Source organism: Elephas maximus, chromosome 16 (genome assembly GCF_024166365.1).
Source record: "Elephas maximus indicus isolate mEleMax1 chromosome 16, mEleMax1 primary haplotype, whole genome shotgun sequence".
Taxonomy (NCBI): Eukaryota; Metazoa; Chordata; class Mammalia; order Proboscidea; family Elephantidae; genus Elephas; species Elephas maximus.
The window spans coordinates 82,160,953-82,182,015 of record NC_064834.1 but is presented as its reverse complement, the minus strand read 5'-3'; the positions used below and the strand labels follow the sequence as shown (position 1 = coordinate 82,182,015).

The 21,063-nt window shown below is 51.0% G+C and overlaps 1 protein-coding gene and 1 non-coding gene across 3 annotated transcripts in view; both read right to left on the bottom strand.

Moving 5' to 3' along the window:
- Positions 1-21,063, bottom strand: part of INPP5A (inositol polyphosphate-5-phosphatase A) — a 205,951-nt gene that overhangs the window by 173,200 nt on the left and 11,688 nt on the right. Inside the window, exon 1 of one of the 2 annotated variants that reach the window (XM_049855985.1) lies at positions 2,467-4,493. The exons of the other annotated variant lie outside the window; for it this stretch is intronic. Coding sequence (XP_049711942.1) covers positions 2,467-2,490 — 24 coding nt within the window. The 5' untranslated portion in view covers positions 2,491-4,493. Of the gene's footprint in view, positions 1-2,466; positions 4,494-21,063 lie in introns of those variants that run through there. 2 annotated transcript variants of the gene reach the window in all.
- Positions 3,113-3,238, bottom strand: LOC126060080 (U6atac minor spliceosomal RNA). Its single transcript, XR_007513542.1, has one exon. It is a non-coding gene; the product is annotated as a U6atac minor spliceosomal RNA (small nuclear RNA).

Sequence of the window (21,063 nt, the reverse complement as noted above, 5' to 3'; positions counted from 1 at the left end):
ATGGTACCCAGCTACAACCCAAGACTGCCCTGACAGGGAACACAACAGAGGTCCCTGAAGGAGCTGGAGAGCAATGGGATGCAGACCCCAAATTCTCATAAAAAGACCAGACTTAATGGTCTGATTGAAACTAGAAGGACCCCAGTGGTCATGGTCCCCAAACCTTCTATTAGCCCAAGATAGGAACCATTCCCCAAGCCAACTCTTCAGACAGGGATTGGACTGGACAATGGGACAGAAAATGATACTGGTGAAGAGTGAGCTTCTTGGATCAAGTAGACACAAGAGACTATGTTGGCATCTCCTGTCTAGAGGGGAGATGGGAAGGCAGAGGGGGTATGAAGCTGGCTGAATAGGCTAGCTAAGAGAGAGTGGAGGGAATGAGTGTACTGTCTCATTAGGGGGAGAGCAATATAGCAAGGTGTGTATAAATTTTTGTATGAGAGACTTTCTTGATTTGTAAAGTTTCACTTAAATCACAATTGAAAAAAAAACCATCAGTGTCAGAAAGACCAAAAAGGGGGAAGCAGGAGAAATCTAGATGAAAAGACTAAAGAACTATGCATGATCTCTGAGAATGGCCTAGAAGAAGGAGAAATCAAAGCCATCAAGGATACTTGGAGGCAACTGGGGCAACAGTGTGTTCAGCATTATAATGTCAAGGACAGATCACATAAGAGTGAGGACGGTGCTGAGGTCAGACAGGAAAATGTCCAACGGCACAGGGGATACCAGCTGCTGGATTCAGAAGTGTCTGATGTTTGCAACTTACTTTCAAAAGGATTTAGGAAAAGAGACGGAGAGAGAGACACACAGAGAGGGAGGGAGAAACAGAAAGGCAGCGAGAGGGAGAGAATAAAATGGAATGCAAGAGTGAGAGGGAGAAAACCGGCAAAATGTTAACAACTGACCTGTTTTTCAACTTTAAGATTGAAATGTTTTAAAATAAAAAGTAGAAAACAAATGTGCTCAGTGACAGCGTGGCTGTAAAGACTCATGTGACAAGGCAGTCTAAAAGAGTAACCAACTGGAGTCGACCTGTGTGCCTTACTCTAGGGGGTGGTCAGATCACTCACACAACAAGAAGCTGTGTTGCCATGGAAAATAATTTTGTAGAAGTTTAACTACTGAGACAGAAAGATGCTCAGGCTACCTTAACTTAGCAAAGCAGGTAACCATAAAATCTCACTTTTTAAAAAGCCACACTCGGACACAGATCAAAACTTAATAATGGTTACATCTAGATGGTAATAAAAACTACAGTAATAATAAAATTTAATAAGCTGAGTAATAAAAACTAGAGTGCCAACCGAGGGCTCGCCCACACTAGGCACTCCTTACACACGTCTAACCTGAAGTCCTCTCTGCAAGGACCATGAATCAGCGAGGACCGAGAACCCAGCAGCTCATTGGGAAGAACCAACCACCTCCTGATGAGACGACTCACCCTTGCCCATCAGCAGTACGTGGAAAGGGCCAGACAACCAGGCCAGCACTGTCCACCACTGAGCAAAAGGAAGCATCACAAGTCAGACCTAGGCTGCAGTCCTGAGGGGCTTGGACCGGGGACTCTGGATAGAGCTTGCCTTTGTGGGGTGTGTCTAGGGCGGGTCACTGCTGAGACCACAGCCTACATGTCACTCAGCAGACACCCACCTGCTGAGAAGCAGTCCCATCTGCCAGGCCCAGGCTCACTGCCTCGGTAACACTGCGGTGCTCCTTCTCAAGCCTGGCTCCGAGCCGGGGCACCAGGCCTGGCCCACAGGACTCTTCCATGCCCCGTATCCCTGCTTTCGTCTCAGGACCCCCCATGTCCCCCTCTGAGCCCTCACATGGGTCAGAGTGGGTAGAGGCTGAGAAGGGAGGGTCCTGGACGGGGGGGCGGTGGGTCAGGTGACAGCAGCCTCTCACAGCGGGAGGACAGCTGATGGGGTAGAGCAGGGGAAAGATGCCAGGACACCCACCCCAGCAGGCCTGTCCACAGGCCACATGTACCCTGTGGGCATCAGGACCTGCCTGGCTCACTCCTATAACAATGGGAGCCCCACCTCCTACCTTCCAGAGCCTTCTGCAACCTCACAAACCCTCAACTCCAAGAAGCTGCCACCTCAGCAGACAAGAGCCACAATGTTGGCGAAGCCACAGTCCCGTGGGAGGCACAGAGCCCGGTCATCCATCCAATGACTGCCCGGCCTCGGTAGGACACACATGGCGATGAGAAGTGCTGCCTGGCCTCCAGGGACTCAGCTGGCACCCCAGGCTCTACAAAGACTCGAGTTCAAATACGCAAGAGCCAGAAAGTAAGGTCACGGCCCAGCATACAACAAAATGAGCCTGGCAGCATGGCTGTAACACAGCCTGTCTTCTAAGAAAAGAGCAACGGCAAGGCAGCAGACACTAGAACATAAGCTCATTTTTCTCACACACTTCTCCAAACCTTCAAAAACTACTCATTTAAAAACAAACCATTGCCGTGGGTCCCTGGCCCATCTGGACGCCAGGGCTGAGTCGCTGCGCTTGGCTGCATGGTGGGGACGGGGCTGGGCTCGGGCCTCCAGATTCCACAGGAAACCCTGCCTGCACCGCCTCTTATCCTGCAGAGAGCAGCTTCCTCCCCTGAGAAAGGTCATCTTGTCTGTGCAGGAATAGACGCGTTCGAGCTAAAAATAGCTTTCTAAGAGGAAGTAATGACTGGGTCTTCAACCAAAAGGACAAGTGAAATACTGTCAGCAGCGGACAGCGGGTCCAGAGAGGGTGGCAAGGGGCGGCCTGTGTCTCCAGGCCCTGGCAGAGAACCCTGCTAAAACCAAGTGTCCTCTTGTGAGAGGTTGGTTTCCTTTCAGTAAGAGTTACAGAAAAGGGAAATAAGAAGATGAGCTATCTTTCTATGAAGGATCATTTGGAAACAGCCTCCTCTAATTCCATAAAGACATAAAATCAGTTTACCAAAACCAAAAACCAAATGTTGCCATTGAGTCGAATCCGACTCATAGCCACCCTGCAGCACAGAGCAGAATGGCCCCACAGGGTTTCCAAGGAGCGGCTGGTGGAGTCGAACTGCAGACCTTTGGGTTAGCAACCAAGTTCTTAACCACTGTGCCATCAGGGCTCCAAAAAACTGTGGTCAGATGCCACAAAGTAGGTGACAAAGCCTTAACTGTACGCATGTCATAAGGCTCAAGGGCCTCTTACATCCTTATTAAGGGGAATGCTAACCTTCTCTCCTTTCATACAACACACACACACACACACACACACACACACACACACAAAACCCACTGCCATCTAGTCAATTCCAACTCATAGCAACCCTACAGGAAAGTGTAGAACTGCCCCATAGAGTTTCCAAGGAGCTCCCCGTGGATTCAAACTGCCGACCTTTTGGTGAGCAGCCGTAGCTGTTAACCACCACAACATCGGGGTTTCCAGCTGTTGCTGTCAAGGCCTCTACAAATGACACCAAAACTTCTCCAAAGGATGTACGCTTAATCTTCTAGGAAGAAGAACCTGGTGAATTTTACAACAAAATTAGCATTTTCCTAAGAAATGGGCCCTAGAATATATTTAAAATGACAACTTATCATCAGAGAGGATCAAATCTAAGAAACGAGCAAATTTCACCTGAAGTAGTGGCACACAAAAGAAGAAGCTATCCAGTCTCGGGCGCTGTGAGGGCACTGTGGAGGGCTGCCCACACGTCAGACCCTCCGCTCAGCAGGAACCCGTGCAGCTACAAGAGCACATGTAGCAGCGTGGGCTTATGCCCGCCCTGCGGTATAGCCAAGGGCAGTCAGTGCCCCATGGGAAAAGGTCTGCCTTTAAAACTGCTGCGCTCCTTTTCGATAATGATCTTCTGTATTAAAAGCGGGCAGCTGTGACAGGACCCCCGCTCAGACCCAGGTTCCAACTCCACAGAGCAGAGCGGGCCAGGCACCAGGGAGGGCTCGGCCTGCAAGGCGCCCCTCTCCCAGTCCCCGGGCCCTCCGGCTGCAGGCAACAGCTGGGCAGTGTCCATCCTACCATCCCCCACATCCCATCAACACCAGTCACTGGCTGCTGTCTTCATGCTTGTTCTCTCGGATTTGCTTTGCCTTCTAAATGGGTTTATACCAAAAAGAAACACTGAAAAGAGAGAAAGAAGTGAAGCCACAGCACGCTACATGATGGCTTGGCACAGGCAAAGTTCAGCAGGTAAAACCTGACTCCAAATTTTGCCCAACATGGGGCCCAACTGTGGTGCTGGGATGACAGTGAAACCTCCTGGCTCAGCTCTCCAGAGCCTCAGCTCCCCAGGAGATAATGCCACCGCCTCCAAGGGCCTGACCACCCCCAGAAAGAGCAGAGCTGGGGCCTGGGCCCAGATGGGTTCCCAGACGCCTCCTCTCCACACGCCAAGTCAGCCGGAGGAAACCACACCCTTCGAGGAGGAGCCGGAGGTGCCTCCTGCCCTCAACCCCCACCTCAAGCCCCTCCAAGTGACCAGACCAAGCTCACTCATCACCCCCCGCCCCCTCAGAACTACTTTGGGTCAATGTGAGGATGGCTCCTCCCTGGTGGGGGGGTTTACATTTCCACGGTGTCTTTGTCCAAGGGAGCATGGACTCAGTGGTGGACAGCACCAGCAGGGGGTACCAGGGAGCCAGTGAGCCAGGGCCCTGCCATTTGCCAAATAGGAGCTGACAGTAAGATGGTTAGGAAAAAGCCCAAATATTTGCAAGTTAAAACAACACTCTGTAAATAATCCATGGATCAAAGAAGAAATCGTACCAAAGTTATAAAACATTTCAAACTGAATAATATTAAAAACGCAACGTATCAAATCTTACGGGCTACAGCTAAAGCCATGCTGAGAGGGAAATTTGTAACTCTAAACTTTTATATTAGAAAAGAAAGGCCTAATACCATGACCTAAGGTTCTACCTTAAGAAGTTGAAAAAGAAAAAAAGAGATCTCAAGGTAGAAGGAAGAAAACAACAGAGAGTAGACATCGAGAAAAAAGAAAACAGATACACAATAAAGAAAACTAATAAACCCAAAAGCTGGGTATTAGATAGATTAATACTGATAGTCCCCTAGGTGGAACAATCAAGGAAAAATGAAGGATATGAACTACTGGTATCAGGAACCAAAAAAGCGTCACCACAACAGATATCACAGGGAAATAAGAGAACATATCAAATTTTACATCAAAAGAAAAAACTAAACCAATCCTGAACTCTGGCTAATGATATTCATGCTGAGGCTTTAGGGGGAAGTGCTCTGATGTCTGCAATGTGCTGTGAAATGCATAAAAAGCAAGAATGATGGATGGATGGAGAGACGGGCAAACATGTGATAAACTGAGCACAGGAAAACATAACTGACAGAACGTAGGCAGTGAACATGTGACTGTTAACTCAAAATTCTCTCAACTGTGCTGTATGTTCAAGTCTTTATAAACGAATATCAAAAAAGAGCTAAAAACTTTTGAAATAACAACGGGGCTGAAGTTGATGAGGGTCTCCGAGGCCTTCCTACAACTTCCCGTGACTTTGTCACTCAGCCGGCCTGGTCCAGAGGACAGCAGCTTTTGCTCTTCTTCTTCTCAACAGAATCCACTGCAAGTCACCACAGAATTCTACCCTCAAACCGACAAGACACCAGCTTCTGGAACTTTCTGACTGAATTAATGAAAACTGGCTCCGGCACGGCTGAGGAAGCACCGCCAACTCGCCAGCAGCGGGCGGGAGTACGGGGCCGCTGCGGTGTGGACGGAGGCAGGCGGGCTTCAAGTGGCCCAGAACAAGCACCGTCTCAGGGAGGAGCCCCGGCCCAGTGCCCCCCGCAGGTGCGGTGCCCTCGTCTATCTCAGGTGGCTCCGCGTTGCCTAAGGGAGACTACCAAGGATGAGGGGCAATGCCAACAGTCAGGGTGCACTGTCTCAATGCTGCAGAGAAACAAAGCTCACAAAACCCTTCTCCAGGAGTTAGACATGCTAACTCAGAAGATTAAAAAAAAAAAACCTTAAAATTCATGTCCAAAATAACTTAGACCTAAAAAAGGGCCCCTGTAAAACAAACATCTGCTGCTTCTTCCAGCTCCTCCTCCTCTCTCACCCCAGTCGTGAAGAGCCAGGTCCTGAGAGGACCAAGCTTGACACCCTCAGCTCAGGCCTGGCAGCGCCCCAGTTACGGGGGGGTATGCAGGCAGAAAAGTGCAAGGGCAGGTCTGGACAAATAGCACCTTCCACCAGCACAGTGCTCGGCCAGTCCAGCCTCCGGGCACTCCACCATCACTGGCTACTAACTCCTCGCACAACGGCGAGGGGGCACCCAGAGCCCAACCTCTCCCCGCAGGGCACCATGACTTCCCTGGCTGTGGTCCTGTGGGACTGGAGGGGGCGGCAGAGAGCAGCAACTCCGGGCACCGCACTGCCAGGCCAGGCACCAGCTGTGACTTCCAGCAGGCCTAGCATGTGTGCAGGCCCGCAGCCTTGTTGCCGTCCCAAGGGGCCTTTTGTTCAGTTTCCCCATTCTTTCTGCACTATCTATCCTGGTGCTGGAGGGCAGGAGGCACCACAGAACCCTGGTCTCCAGGCCACAAGTGGCCAAGAGAAGGGAGAGAGCGCAGGGGCTGGGTGGGGCCACCACCCCCGGCAACTCATGCCAGCTCTACTACACTGCCCCCTGCTGGGTGCCTAGAGGCAGGGGAGGAAGTTCTCAGAGATGGCCCAGAGAAGCCCGCTTGGTTTCATGCAGGCTTTTGCTGCTGGCTCAGCTCATCAAGGTTGTGCCTCTGTACATAGCGAGCCCCGGCCCCAGGGATGTCACAAGGGGGATGGGACGCATCTGTAAATAGAAGAAATGATACTTTGGGGCTGACTGTGAAAAATAATGAATATGAATCACTATTAAGGAAAAGAACACACCAGGTGGTCCCTGTATTGTCTCTAAGTACTTTCGAGGACAAGGAACCAGGTAAGAAAGTGCATTGTGATTGGCAGGTGTGCTGAGCATGGCTGCCAGCTCCCGTGTGCCCACCAGCCTAGAAGTAGGCAGGAGAAACCCATACTGGAGGGAGGGACAGCCAGCTGCCCTTCAGCATCGCGAGTGAAATTCCCAGCAGGGACACGCCAACTCCCCACACCTCTGTGCAGATCAAGGTCAGCGCACAAATCCCAACTCCCAGGGACCAGCCCTTCCCGCCAGAGCTGAGCTAAGCGCCAAATCCCAACCAGGACCTGCGTTTCTGCTGGCTCTACGGGGACAGTCTCAAACACATGGGAGGCAGGCAGAGTCTAGTGCCCTCCATTTGCCCAGACCAGCAAAAAGGCTTCCAGCTCCAAGACCCTCCACCAGCTTCCTTTCTCTTCTGTGTGTTCGTGCACATCCATGTGCACGTGTGTGCACAGCATGTGTGTGTATGGGTGGTAAGTATGCACTCACACGTGTGAGTGTGCACACGCGCACATACGTATATGCTATGTGCACGTGTGCACGTGTGAATTGTGCACATGCGTGTACACCTATGAGTGTATGAGTGTGTCTGTACATGTGTTTGTGGAAGGCAGCTGGCAGTGTCCCACCCCAACAGCATCACCCAGAGATGCCACCGCAACACTGCTCTCCTGGTGATGTGTTTTGTACAAGCTGAAGAAGGATGCTCTCAGCTTTCCCCCTGGTCCGCGGGGTTCCCCCAAGCTGCACAAGGCATCCAGACACATAATGCCCTCTGGCCTAGCCTCCCTGGAGGGCAAAAGTGCTCCACACAAGAGCCTTTACACAAGAGCCAGAATGTCGAGAGACATCCTGGTGTAAACTGAAAACCAATCATTCCATTCTGTCCTTCACAGGGTGTGCACAGCATCCATGTTCTGGGCCATTTCCTTCAGGGCACCAGGACTCCAGGATAAGGGACCCTGACACCAGCCTAGGCACCAGCTCCTCACACATCACAAGTGTGGATGACACTGAGAGACCACAGGCCTCCAGTCCTGAGTGCCTCACAGATGCTTTAGGTACAGATTAGAGTCATCCAAAGCAGCCTGTGGGGTCATCAGAGGGCGATCCAGAAAGCTGAGGAAATGCCAGTAAGTAACGAAATGGACCGTGGACGTGGACATGGCCAAGGCCCACAGGCCACCCCTCACCAGGGTCCTGCTGGCTACCTGGGGACTGTCCCCAGGTGTCCCTCCTCCTCCATCTCCTCGCTCCACTGGGCTCTTCTGAAGCCCCCCCTCAGAGTCCTCAGTCTGGTGTGACGTCCCCTCTCCTCACAAGTGTCTGAGGCACTCCAGAGCAGAGTCTCCAAGGGCAGTCACAGCCACAGGTGAGCCAGGTATTGGCATGGCGGGACCAGGCAGAAACAGGCATCCCATCCTACAGAACGCCAACAGCTTCAGTGGTGGGTGATAATGGTTCCTCAAGGCAATAAATACATCATGTTCAAAAATAATGAGTACAAGGTTTGTTTTCCAAGACTGAGAATACAGCAGCCTCCCCCTCCAACACAGAGGACACATTTCAAGACCCCTGTGGGTACCTGAAACCACAGACAGTCCCAAACCCTATACATACTATGTTTTGCCCTGTTCTTACACATTTACACCAAAGTTTAATTTCTAAATTAGGCACAGTAAGAGATTAACAATAACTAATGATAAAGGGCACTGGGTTTGGGTGAATGATAAAACAGAACAATGATAACAGTATACTCTAGTAAGTTATGTGAACGTGGCCCCTGCACCAGATCTCATCACACTACTCATGGAACATTTTTCCGACCGCGGTTGAACATGGGTAACTGACACCACCAGACAGTGAAACCATGGGTAAGGGGGGCTGGTACCTAACACGCATCCTGTCAGCCAAGTGAGTGGGAAGGTAGCAACTACACTATCTTCACTGAGGACAGCTTAGGGCCCCTCAGCAGTAGAGGGGAGAGAAGCCCCTGCCAGCCAGCCCACAGCTGTCCTCCCACACCCACCCCATGTGGCTGGTGGCTAAGTCCACTGGCTTTATGGGCTGTCACTGCCACAGTCACGCCAAGCCACAGTCACGCCAAGCCACACCCGAGACCCAGGACCCTTTCCCACCAAAGGCCGTTTCTCCCATTGCCCAGCCCAGATCCAGCTCCTCCTCAGCACAGGGGCTCCAGTGGAGTCTAGCTATGCTCAGGTCCTTCTCCTCCAAGAAAGATGCAGCCTTCATGCCCCCCTGGCCCGTTCCCACGCCAGGTGCTCCTCGCCACTCCTGGTGCCTCATAGCTTGAGAACCACAGGGCTTCCCTGCTGGACTTCCTCAGGATTTGGTCCCTAAAGATAAACAAGCACAGCAAGTAAAATGCCTACATGCCGGCTCAGAAATGAAATACCCCCAAGAATCATGGCTTCCTTCCACCCCCTCCACGTCTGAAAACAGAGCCCTGAGCTCCATGAGCCACAGACGTGCACATGGCACCCTCCCACCCAGCACACCCTGTCCCTGTTCCAACCAGGGCACGGCCATGACCCTCCACCAAAAGGGGCCCCGGAACCCAAGGCCTGCTCCCCCAGGACCCATGGCTCTACCCAGACAAGTATCTGCTCAAGGAGCCACCCAGCACTTTATAGGCACTTCCTCTGACCTGACCTGCCCTGCATACACCACCCCCTAAAAATGGACATCACAGTGACCTTTCTAACCAGCACAGATGAAGGAGACCTGCCGTCCTCATAGGCATGTGCACCTGGACCCCCAGGCACCTCCCAGCCCGCCTCTGGTATCAACCCCTAAGCCTTGCCCTGAGTGTGGGAGGGTCCAGAATTGACACGCAGCCCAGCCTCCACCTGCAGCTAAAGATGCTTCCAGAAGGAGAGGAGAAACTGGGCTACAATGCGGAGCTGCAGCAGGTACAGGTGCTGCTCAGAACCATGCGTGACACGAGACACCAGCTAGATGGTGTCAGTGGGGCGTTAAAATTGTAGCAGCAGCGGGGGATGTTCCCAGGGAGGACCTGTAGGCAGGAACGGGGAGGAGGATCCCAATACCAATCCTGCCGAACACCCCAGCACCAACCACTGCCGGCCCACATCCGGGAGAGTCATCCCCGTGTCCTGGCCCCAAATCACAGTTACTACTGCCTCCAGGTCACGTGGTTCTCCTTGTGGTTTGACTGTCGGTGCAGCCACTGTGTCAATCCATCTCACTGAGGGTCTTCCTCTTTTCCGCTGACCCTCTACTTTACCAAGCATGATGTCCTTCTCCAGGGACTGCTCCCTCCTGACAACATGTCCAAAGTATGTAAGACGCAGTCTCGCCATCCTTGCTTCCAAGGAGCATATGACTTCGGTCAGGCTCACCTTAGTCCTCAAGGTGACATCTTTGCTTTTTAACACTTTAAAGAGATCTCTTGCAGCCGATTTGCCCAATGCAATGCATCTTTTGATTCCTTGGCTGCTGCTTCCATGGGTGTTGATTGTCGATCCAAGTAAAATGAAATCCTTGACAACTTCAATCTTTTCTCCGTTTATCATGATGTCGCTCACTGGTCCAGTTGTGAGGATTTTTGTTTTCTTTAAGGCTGTGGTCTTTGATCTTCATCAGTAAGTGCTTCAAGTCCTCTTCACTTTCAGCAAGCAAGGTTGTGTCATCTGCATAACGCAGATGGTTAATGAGTCTTCCTCCAATCCTAATGCCCCATCCTTCTTCATATAGTCCAGCTTCTCAGATTATTTGCTCAGCATGTGGATTGAACAGGTATGATGAAGGATACAACCCTGATGCACACTTTCCTGACTTTAAACCATGCAGTATCCCCTTGTTCTGTTCGAACGACTGCCTCTTGATCCATGTACAGATTCTTTATGAGCATAATTAAGTGTTCTGGAATTCCCAACCTCCGAAATGTTATCCATAATTTGTTATGATCCACGCAGTCGAAATTCCTTAGCATAGTCAATAAAACACAGGTAAGCATTTCTCTGGTATTCTCTGCTTTCAGCCAGGATCCACCTGACATCAGCAATGATTTCCAATTTTACGAGATTCATACTTCACACATTTCAGGTTCCGATTATCAATGGATGTTTGGATGTTTGCAGCTGTTTCTTCTCATTTTGAGTAGTGCCACATCAGCAAGTAAAGGTCTCAAAAGCTTGACTCCATCCACGTCATTAGGGTCGACTCTATTTTGACGGGGCAACTCTTCCCCAGTCGCATTTTGAGTGGGACGGCACTGGGTTTTTACTGGGTTCCAACCTGAGGGGCTCATCTTCCCACACTGTATCAGACAATGTTCCACCACTGTTCATAAGGTTTTCACTGTCTAATTCTTTTCAGAAGTAGACCGCCAGGTCCTTCTTCCTAGTCTGGCTCAGTCTGGAAGCTCAGCTGAAACCTGTCCGGCGTGGGTGACCCTGCTGGTATTTGAATACCAGTGGCATAGCTTCCAGCATCGCAGCAACACACAAGCCCCCACGGTACAACAAACTGAAAGGCTTATGGGGGGATGTTGTAATTGAGCACTGAGTTATACGATTCAAACAAGGGGAGTACATATAATTCATAATAAATCATTTCTCAATAAGGTCTGTAGTTTGAGAGGATTAAATATCATGTTTTAAATAACTGGGTATTAAAATCATGAAGTTGGATGGCCAGTTGAACCTTGCGGGCAACCTGCAGGGCCCTGGGTGCACAGGCAGCTTTGAGCATCATATCACGCCCTGTGTTTGGTTCTCTTTCTAGACTTCTAGTGTGTCCTGTTGATCTCTCTTTTTGTGCATCAGTTCCAACCTGTTTTGACTTCCGCAGCTTTATCATGCATCTTAATGTCTCCTAACCCGTCCCTACCCATTACCCACAGTGATATAAATAAATGAGTGAATAAATAAATACATGGGGAGGAGGGACAACTCTTCCTTACAGAAGAATTCCAAATAAAGGATGTGAGTACTCCTGCCTGTAGGAGGTGGAGCCTAATACCCCCCCCCCGCCCCCAAGTGTAGGCTGGACCCAGTGACTTGTTTCCAGGGAACAGAGTATGGACAGAGGAAAATGGGTTTTTACAGGGGAGAGACGGACAGACACAGCCTTAAGCAAGTGATCAGGGTCAACATCACCAGTGGTTAAGTCAAGATGATATCAAGTATCCCTGCGATATGATGTGAGCATTAGGGCAAGGTATTTGTCCCCAAAATCCATAACCCCACTCCAATCACCAGAAAACCCCAAACTGAGAGATGCTCAACAAAATACCTCACCAGAAAACCAGAAGTCCCCCAAAATCTACAACTCCAGCCTAATCACCAGATAAACCCAAACTGAGGGACACTCAACAAAATATCTGACCAGAACTCCCCCAAAATCCACAACCCCACTCTAATTACCAGGCAAAGCCAAACTGAGGGACCCACAACAAAATACTTGCCTAGAACTCCTCAACAGTATCAAGACATGAAAAACAAGACCAGGGGAGCCTAAGGAGATGATGACAACTAAATATAAAGTGGTGTCCTGGATGGGGTCTTGGGACAGAAGAAGGACATTAGTGGGAAAACTGGCAAAACTCTAACGGAGTCCAAAGTTTAGTTAGTAAGAATACGCCACTGTTAATGTCTTAGCTTTAACAAACGGCATCATGGTTAAATAAAACATTATGTAAGGGAAAACGCAGGAACTCCCTGTACTATCTTCCTAACTTTTCCGTAAATCCAAAATTATTTCAAAAGTTCAAAAAAAAAAAAAGAGCTGCACAAGGAAAAGGTGGGTTTGTTTTGTTTTGTTTTGTTTGTTCTCATGTGTTTCCTTCCTGCTTTTGAAAATCGTGGTGTTTGAGTAACTGATCTCGCAACCTGCCTTATCCAAGCGGGACAGTGTCACCAGCAAAGCAAGTGTGGCAGCAGGGAAAGATGGGAGAGCCGGGTCCTGGACGATGCTGCTGAGCCAACCCAACGGCTCCCATCTTTAAGCTTTCCACATGACAGGTGATTAAGTGGCTGTTCAAGCCATTGCTCCTTCAGGATTCTATTACTTGCAACCAAAGCGTCCTAACTGACAGCAGCAGATTTACTGGGAGATGAGTTAAATTTAAAGATTAACAAAAATTATTGATTCTCCAGAAGGCAAATCTTTCTATCCATAACGAGGGCATATAGTTTCCATTTATTCCATTCCTCTCTGACATCCTTTTACTGTGGTGAGGTTGTCTTCATACAGAGCTCACATTTCCTAAGTTTATGCCTAGGTATTCTATTATCATAGTGGGATGTCTTCTTCAGTTTCCTGTCTGAATATCTAGGAATGCTATTAATTCTGCTGTATTAATTTTGTTTTTATTTTATTGCATATTATAGGTTTTCAGGAGATTCAGGTTTTCCAGATGAATAATCATATTTGAAAATAATAATTGTAGCTGGCTCATCATTCCGATATGCCAATATTTATACCTCTTAATTCTTTCCCTTGTCTAACTGCTAGCTAGAGCTCCTACAACTATATTAAATAGTCATGGTTATATGGAATACCTCTGTCTTGTTATACACATGATTTAAAATCAAATTAAGGAAATACATACATGTTTCAATTTTATTAAATGTGATTATACAACAAAAAGACAAACAATCCAGTTTAAAAATGGGCAAAAGGCTTGAGTAGACATTTCTCCAAATAAGATATACAATGGCCACCAAGCACATGAAAAGATGTTCAACATCACTAGTCCTTAAACCCACTGCCATCGAGTCAATTTCGACTCATAGCAACCCTATAGGACAGCACAGAACTAACCCATAGGGTTTCCAAGGAGCGGCTGGTGGATTCGAACTGCAGACCTTCTGGTTAGCAGGCTGAGCTCTTAACCACTGAGGTAGCACTTCACACCAACTAGGATGGCTATGGCCAGAAAACAACAAGTGTTGGTGGGGATGTGAAGAAATCAGAGCCCTTCTACACTGCTGGTGGGAGTGTAAAAGGTACACCCACTGTGGAAAACTGTTTGGCTTTGTGTTTCCTCAAAAAGTTAAACACAGAATTACCACGTGACCCAGAGATTCCACTCCTAGGTATATACTCAAAAGAACTGAAAGCAGGGACTCAAACAGATACCTGTACGCCAATGTTCACTGCAGCATTATTCACAACCGCCAAAAGGAATTTGCCCCAGGACCCTCGGGAAAAGGGATGAAGGTGGAACCAGGGCCAGATAATCGCTAGAAATGTTTAAACCATTCCTAGACTACAGAGCCCATGGCTGCCCACAGCCACACCAGGACAGGGGAGAGGACAGGCTGAGAACCCTTGTGCACATTTACAGACTGGCCTGGACTCTGCCAGCCCCAAGCCCCAACCAGCACCCAGAATTCTGGTGGCTAGGACCACTACCCTCCGGGGGGGACTGGAGGAGACTCCTATGGGAATCTGAGTGGTCCAAGAGAGAAGGCCAAGGGATGTCCAGACTGCCAGCTCCCCAAGGACACAGCAGTCGCCATATCCTGCAAACACAGCCAGAGGACCAGCACAGGCACGCACAGAACACACACTCAGGTGCACGCACACAACACACACACACATACTCACAAATACACATGTGCACACACTCAAAACATACACATGTGCACACGTGTGTATATATGCACACGTGTACACATGCATGCATGCACATATATACCTCTGCACGTGCGCACGTGCACACACACAGGTTCCAGTCACCTCTCTGATGCCTACTCCTCAGGAAGGGAGACATCCCAGGGCCACCAGCTGAGTTGAGATTTTAAGTGGCAGCTTAAACATCCTAAATGACAAAGGAATCCCCTAGGCCAATCCCCCATGGTTTAAGGAGGCGGACACTACGGCCCAGAACTTAGTAAATTCACAGATGACAGCCTCTTCCCGGGCCTCTTGATTCAAGTATGAACAAAGGCAACCTTCCTTCCTCCTCCTCCTCTGCCACCGGGGACGTCAGGGCCAGTGCCTAGTGAACAGCAGAAAGAGAAGCACCCTCTGTAAATAATACACCTTCTGGACAACTGGTCAAAACCACAGAGAACAGATCACTGAAGGAGTAAAGCCACACACTATGCCTAGCCAGCAATCACAGCAAAACCAATCTGAACCAACTACGCATCTTGGAGGTTCATTTAGAGTTTGTTTCCCCCTCTTCATTTAGAGTAATTTTTCTGTGGAACACCCACTCCCACACTGTTCTCCAAACAGCAGTCTTGAGAAAATTATTCAGTTTGATTTCAAAGTTATTCAGTATAGCGACTGGTAACAATGATCACCCCCAAACTCCCCAGATGCCCCAGCACTGTGTGAGGGAAGTCCACGGGTCCCCACCCAGGGCCTGCACTCCACAATAGGATCATCCCCAAGCTCTCCAGATGCCCTGATCTGGGCGAAGTTCTGAGTGGAGCTGCTGAAGCTGCAAGCGCGTGGCTCCATTAGCGGCGCCGAGCCAGCCGCCTCCTGACTTCACAGACAAGGTCCGGAACTACCCAGGAGCCTGGAGCACCATGAAGAGCCGAAACCCCATATGCACAGGTGAAGCACCCTCCAGCAGCAGCACTCAGAGCAGGAGCCAGGAGGGGGACAAGCAGCAGGACACCAGGACCCTGATGACCAGCACACTCACGGGGCTGACACTGCCTCACTCCTCGAAGCTTCCAGGCCCTGCTCCCATCTCTCATCTCCAGGCACCCAGCCGCTACCCTGCTTACTCCAGGAACATCCTTGGCCCCAGGTTCAGCACAGCACTCTCAGCTGGCTAACTCATGGTCAGCAGACCAAGTTCAAGGTAGCCTCCTGTGGGCCCATGGATGGCCAGCAGAGCCCTCTGATAGTGCAACAAGAGGGTCAGTGGCCATCTCCTGAGTCCTCCGCTGCACCAGGCTCTGCAGCAAGCACTTTTCAAGTGTCTTCTCTCATCAAGCCCCAAACCATGCTAACCCCAGGACAAGAGGGGTTCAGGACCTTGCCTGAACCCTTGAGGCCAGCAGGTGGTGGCTGAGCCCAGCATCACTGGTCTCAGACCCCTGGGCTTTGGGACCCCTCGGGCAGCAGCCTGCTATGGACAGTAGACTGAGGGCCCCATCCCAGCCACGCCAGGCAAATGCAGAGATTTCTGCTTTCTAACAGCAGAACATACTCCACTTTTCCTTTTAGTTCAATCCTTTTGCTTTCTGTTTCTCCTGCTTTAGAAGAAATGCAGGGCCAGAAGGAAGCACAGCACACACCACCGCCCTGACTGCCTCCCCACACAAAGTGAGGGCAGGGTCAAGTTCCCCTGCTGAAACCCCAAGGCCACATGTCCTCCTGCAGGCAGGAGGCCATGCCCACTCAGCCCAGAGGAGCCACCTTCTTAGAAAAGCCAAGCTTGTGTGCAGCCTCCTGGAGTGACCACAGGCCACAGCTCCAGGCAGGGGCCACATTCACCCTCAAGAGGTGGTGACTCCTCCCTTCCAGGCTTCCTGCCGTCCTAACAGCAGGTCCCTCTTGATGAGCCAGTCTTGACATCACCCTTAGATCAAGGACAGTTCTGATGGGGGTGGGGAAGCAGATACAGTCAGAGATGTCCCGAGAGGATGGGGGGCGATGAGGCCAGGTGGTCCTCATGGATTGGACGATACGAGGTCAGAAAGGTCCCAATGGGATGGTGTATGGTCCCCCAGGTGGAGTGGCTGGCCTGGCCACAACAGCTGACCCTCCCTTCTCCTTTGAGTGCCTCTATTTCCTGAACAGAAGTGGAAGTGAGGTCACTGTTAGAAGGGACAATGAAGATGGCAGTGTTGGCAGTTCAAGAAGAGAAAAGCACACGACAGTCACCCTGAAACAAGGAGGACAGGACTGGGCATGTCCAGTATGGCTGCCAGGAAGCAGGAAGGGCCAGTGACCACAGATGTCAGGGCTGGCGGGTGTTCCCAGGAAAGTAGCGGGAGGAAGGATGAGGCAGGGCCTGGTGACCATGCCTGGGGGGTGAGAGGCCAAGAAGAGACAGGGACAGCAACAGGTGGTGGGTCCCAGCGGGCTCACAGCCCACCTCTCAATGCCCTCCCCTCCCTCTGCCACCCACACTCCCCTAACTCAGCTGGTCAACGGAGAGGACTCAACTCCGAGCTGAGCACTGGGGTCCCCACACCAGCAGCCACTCGCCACAGCTCCAGGCTGAATCGCCAAAGGAGATGCAGAGGCCCCCGGGGATGCCCACCTGCAGTGACAAGCCTCATCCTCAACGCCAACCTCCACCCCAACACCACACCCAGAAGTCTGTCCTCTGAATACGGCCCCAGACTCCTGCACTCACGCCTTCATCCACGATGCTGCCTCAGCCCAGCACCCCTTCCAAAGCCCCCAACCACCCGAGTCCTTTGCAAGCACAGCACCTCGTCATCTGCCTGCCCTCCGTCACCCTGTTTCCCCTCCACAAGCATAGCACCTGGTCACCAACCTGCCCTCCGTCACCCCATTTCCCCTCCACAAGCACGGTACCTCGTCACCCGCCTGCCGTCTGTCACCCCATCTCCCCTCCACAAACACAGCGCCTCATCACCCACCTGACCTCTGTCACCGGTCTCCCCTCCACAAGCACAGCACCTCGTCATCCGCCTGCCCTCCCCTTGTCACCCCCAGTCTCCCCTCCACAAGCACAGCATCTTGTCACCCGCCTGCCCTCTGTCACCCCCAGTCTCCAACATGCAGCAGTGCTACCACTAGATGGCATGCTGCTTGAGAACAAGGCCCATGTTTGCATCCAGCACTCAAGGAACACTCAAACAGTCCTCTCCGGGACAAAGTGAATCTCAACAACTCCTCCCAGACAACAAGATGCACAGGCCCGCTCCCATCAGGACCCAGATGGGCTGCAGACTGAGAGTTGTTTGGGGGCCCTCAGACATGCCCACGTATAAGGAGACCCTCAGCCTGCACTGCCCCGCCACACTGTCACCATCTCAGGTACTGCAGGAAGTCTCCCAACCTAAGAAAAATACATGTCCTCAGATATAGCACACTAGAATGATGGTCTTCATGCTCTAATTCCTTTCGTGAAAATTTCAGACTAAAAGGTCTGTTTTCAGGCCGCTAATGACAAGCCATTGGAATAGAATACTTTTTAAGCAAAACTATTGCTGCAGTTTTCATCCTCCAGAATTCAAAATCAGGGCGCATCAAAGACCCGTATCTCTGGAGCAGAAGGGTAGGGCCACAGACCACTTCACCCCCACCAGGATGGCTAAAACCAAAAAGACAGACAGTGCCAAGTGCTGGTGAAGATGTGGCAAGACTACAACCCTCCTGAACTGCTGGGAGGAATGAAGACGGTGCAGCCGCTGTGGAAAACAGTACAGCAGTTCCTCAGAAAGTTAAACAGTTACCACATGACTCAGCAATTCCTCTCCTAGATATACACCCAAAAGAATTCAAAACATATGCACACATGATGAAGCGTACGCAAGTGTTCATGGTGGCATCATTCACAAGAGCTAAACGTCCATCAGCTGACGTGTGAGTAAATGCAACATGGTCCATCCACACAATGGAACAGTATTTGGTCATAAAAAGGAATGAAACACTGTGGCACACTGTGACATGGATGAACCTAGAAAATATCATACTGAGTGAAAGAAGGGCCACATTTTGTATGATTTCATTTATATGAAATGTCCAGAACAGGCAAATCCATATAAACTAAGAGCAGACTGGCAAGCTAGCGGGGGAGAGGAGTGACTGCTAATAGGTTCGGTGCTGCCTTTGGGGTAATGATAATGTTCTGAAATTACTGAGGATGTTTGCACAACCTTGTGAATACACTAAAAATCACTGACATGTACATATTAAAAAGGTTCACATTATTGTACCTAAATTTGTGTCAGTTAAAATAACAGTAACAATTAACGATGAATGGCGCCCAGACATTTCTCGTGAGATGGCAAGTCCCCAATAACACTTTTCTGACACGCATGCTGTGCTCAGGAGGGAGGTACTGAAGAAGCTGCCAGTGTCACCCATGACCCCTATATACCCAGAAATCACTGGCACCTGATGCAGGGGGAGGAATCTTCTGCCTGGAGGCCAGAAGACATTTCTCACCCCACACGGTACCATGTCATGAGCTCATCATCAAAAAACCCATGAGATGGAGATCAGTGGCTTGTAAGCACAGAGAACCTCAGGCACCTGCTGGGATGTCAGGACGCTGTGCTGGGGCAGGGCATGGAGACGGGAAGTGGCAAGGTGCGAGAGGCAGCAAGAAGTGGGGCCCAAAGTGGCAGGTACAAGTAATTTTCCCTGGATGCTCCCGGGGCGGGGGGGGCGGGTGATGTGCAGATGCTCCCTGAGTGCTCCCTGGTCGGTGATGCACACGTGCTCTGTGGGCACTTCCCAGTGGGTGAGGAGCAGGTGCTCCCGGGTGGGTGATGAAGACTTGATTCCTTAGTGCTCTCCAGGTGGGTGAGACCCCAGACAGTGGAGACGCGCCGTCAACAGTCCTTACAGGTAAGGCTCCTCGTCCCCAGGCCCGGCACCCATGCGTCTGCACACTCAGCCCTAAGCAAATCTGGATGCACAGGTACAAAAGGGAGCAAAGTCAGGGTCGGCATGGGGTCAGATCTCCATGGAAAGGCCGTTTGCGCCCCACCAGAGGGCTGGACCCAGGGGTGTAGGTCCCATCAAGGGAGATGAGCACCGGGATGGCTGATGAAGAACCCAGACTGCCCCATCTAACACTGCCCAGGAGTTTCTTCTGGGAACCCCTGGGTCCCTCCTGGGGCGGGGTCCAAAGAACAGAGCTGAGATGCTCAGATGTGTCATGTCTGCTTGAGATGGACTTGGCCGGCCCACTGTCACTGAGGCACTGCAGGTGTGGTCAGCAGACAGCACTCGCCCACCTTCCATCCCCACTTCAGGACTTACTCCCACCCACACGCAGCCTCACACCACACACCAGTGCACACAGCAGACTCTGCAGGACAAAGCTGCAACGTAGTTACAGCAAAACAGGAAGTTACAGAAGATGTGAAAAACAGTAACCGTGATGAAGGAAAAAATAAAAGCAAAACACATGCCCCCATGGATGTAGGTCCTGACAAACTGCTGCTTTAACAGATGTCATTCAAAAGACAGAATCATCTGAAAATCTGTCCCCAGCCACCATGATGACAATGCAGCAGAGCTAGGCCAGAGTGCCTGAGGGACACACGACTATACGAGAGAGCAAGTGCCACCCTGCACCCACTGCGCCTGGGACCACCCGCGACAGGGCTTCTAGAACAGGCAGTCTCCTGTTTCCCTCTGTAAGCAGAACAAGTACTACCTTGCACCCACTGCGCCCAGGACCACCCACAACAAGAACTCTGGAATAGGCAGTCTCCCTGTCTCTTATGTGAGCAGAACGGCCCCAAGGACATCAGAGGAGACGTCATCAACAGTGCTAAGGCACCAGTCATTCAGCCCAGCTTCTCAAGGCATCCCCATGTGGTCAGAATGCAGACAGTTGAAAAGGCATTCCCCCACCAGACCTGACCCTGAAGCTCCATCTCACTGATGTATCAGATGACCAGTAGTCAAAACGCCTAGGCGTGCATGGCCCAGCTGCTGGGTGCTGGGGACAGGGGCCGCCCCATCAGGGCACCACCAGCAACCTCCCTAACAGCCAACTCCCACAGAGGGAGGGATGGGCGAGGAGACAACAGGTCTAGGAGGCAAAGCATGTCCCTGCAATGACCACAAGCTTGACAGAAACTCAGGGTGATAAGGTGAGACTTGGGACCCCACCTGTTCCCCCTGGAACAGCATCACTGCTGAGTCTCCTGAGGGGAGGAAAGTGGTTTCCCTATTGGGAGAAAGGACCAACCAGGGCTTCCTCTAGTTCTTCTCATGCTGGAATCCCTGGGACACCCAGCTAACAGCCACCCTCCCAGCCTCCCCAAAATGGCATCATCCCCCCCTGAGGGGAGTCCTGGGGTCAGAGAGCCCAGACCACAACAAGTGCCTGTGCCAGCCCCCTTGGTGTGACCCCCTTGTTTCACATAAGTATACCCGCCAAGGAAAGTTGCCAACCTAGGGAGACCTCGCCCAAGAGCGCTCCAGCCCCTCCCTCGGGTCACCACATAGG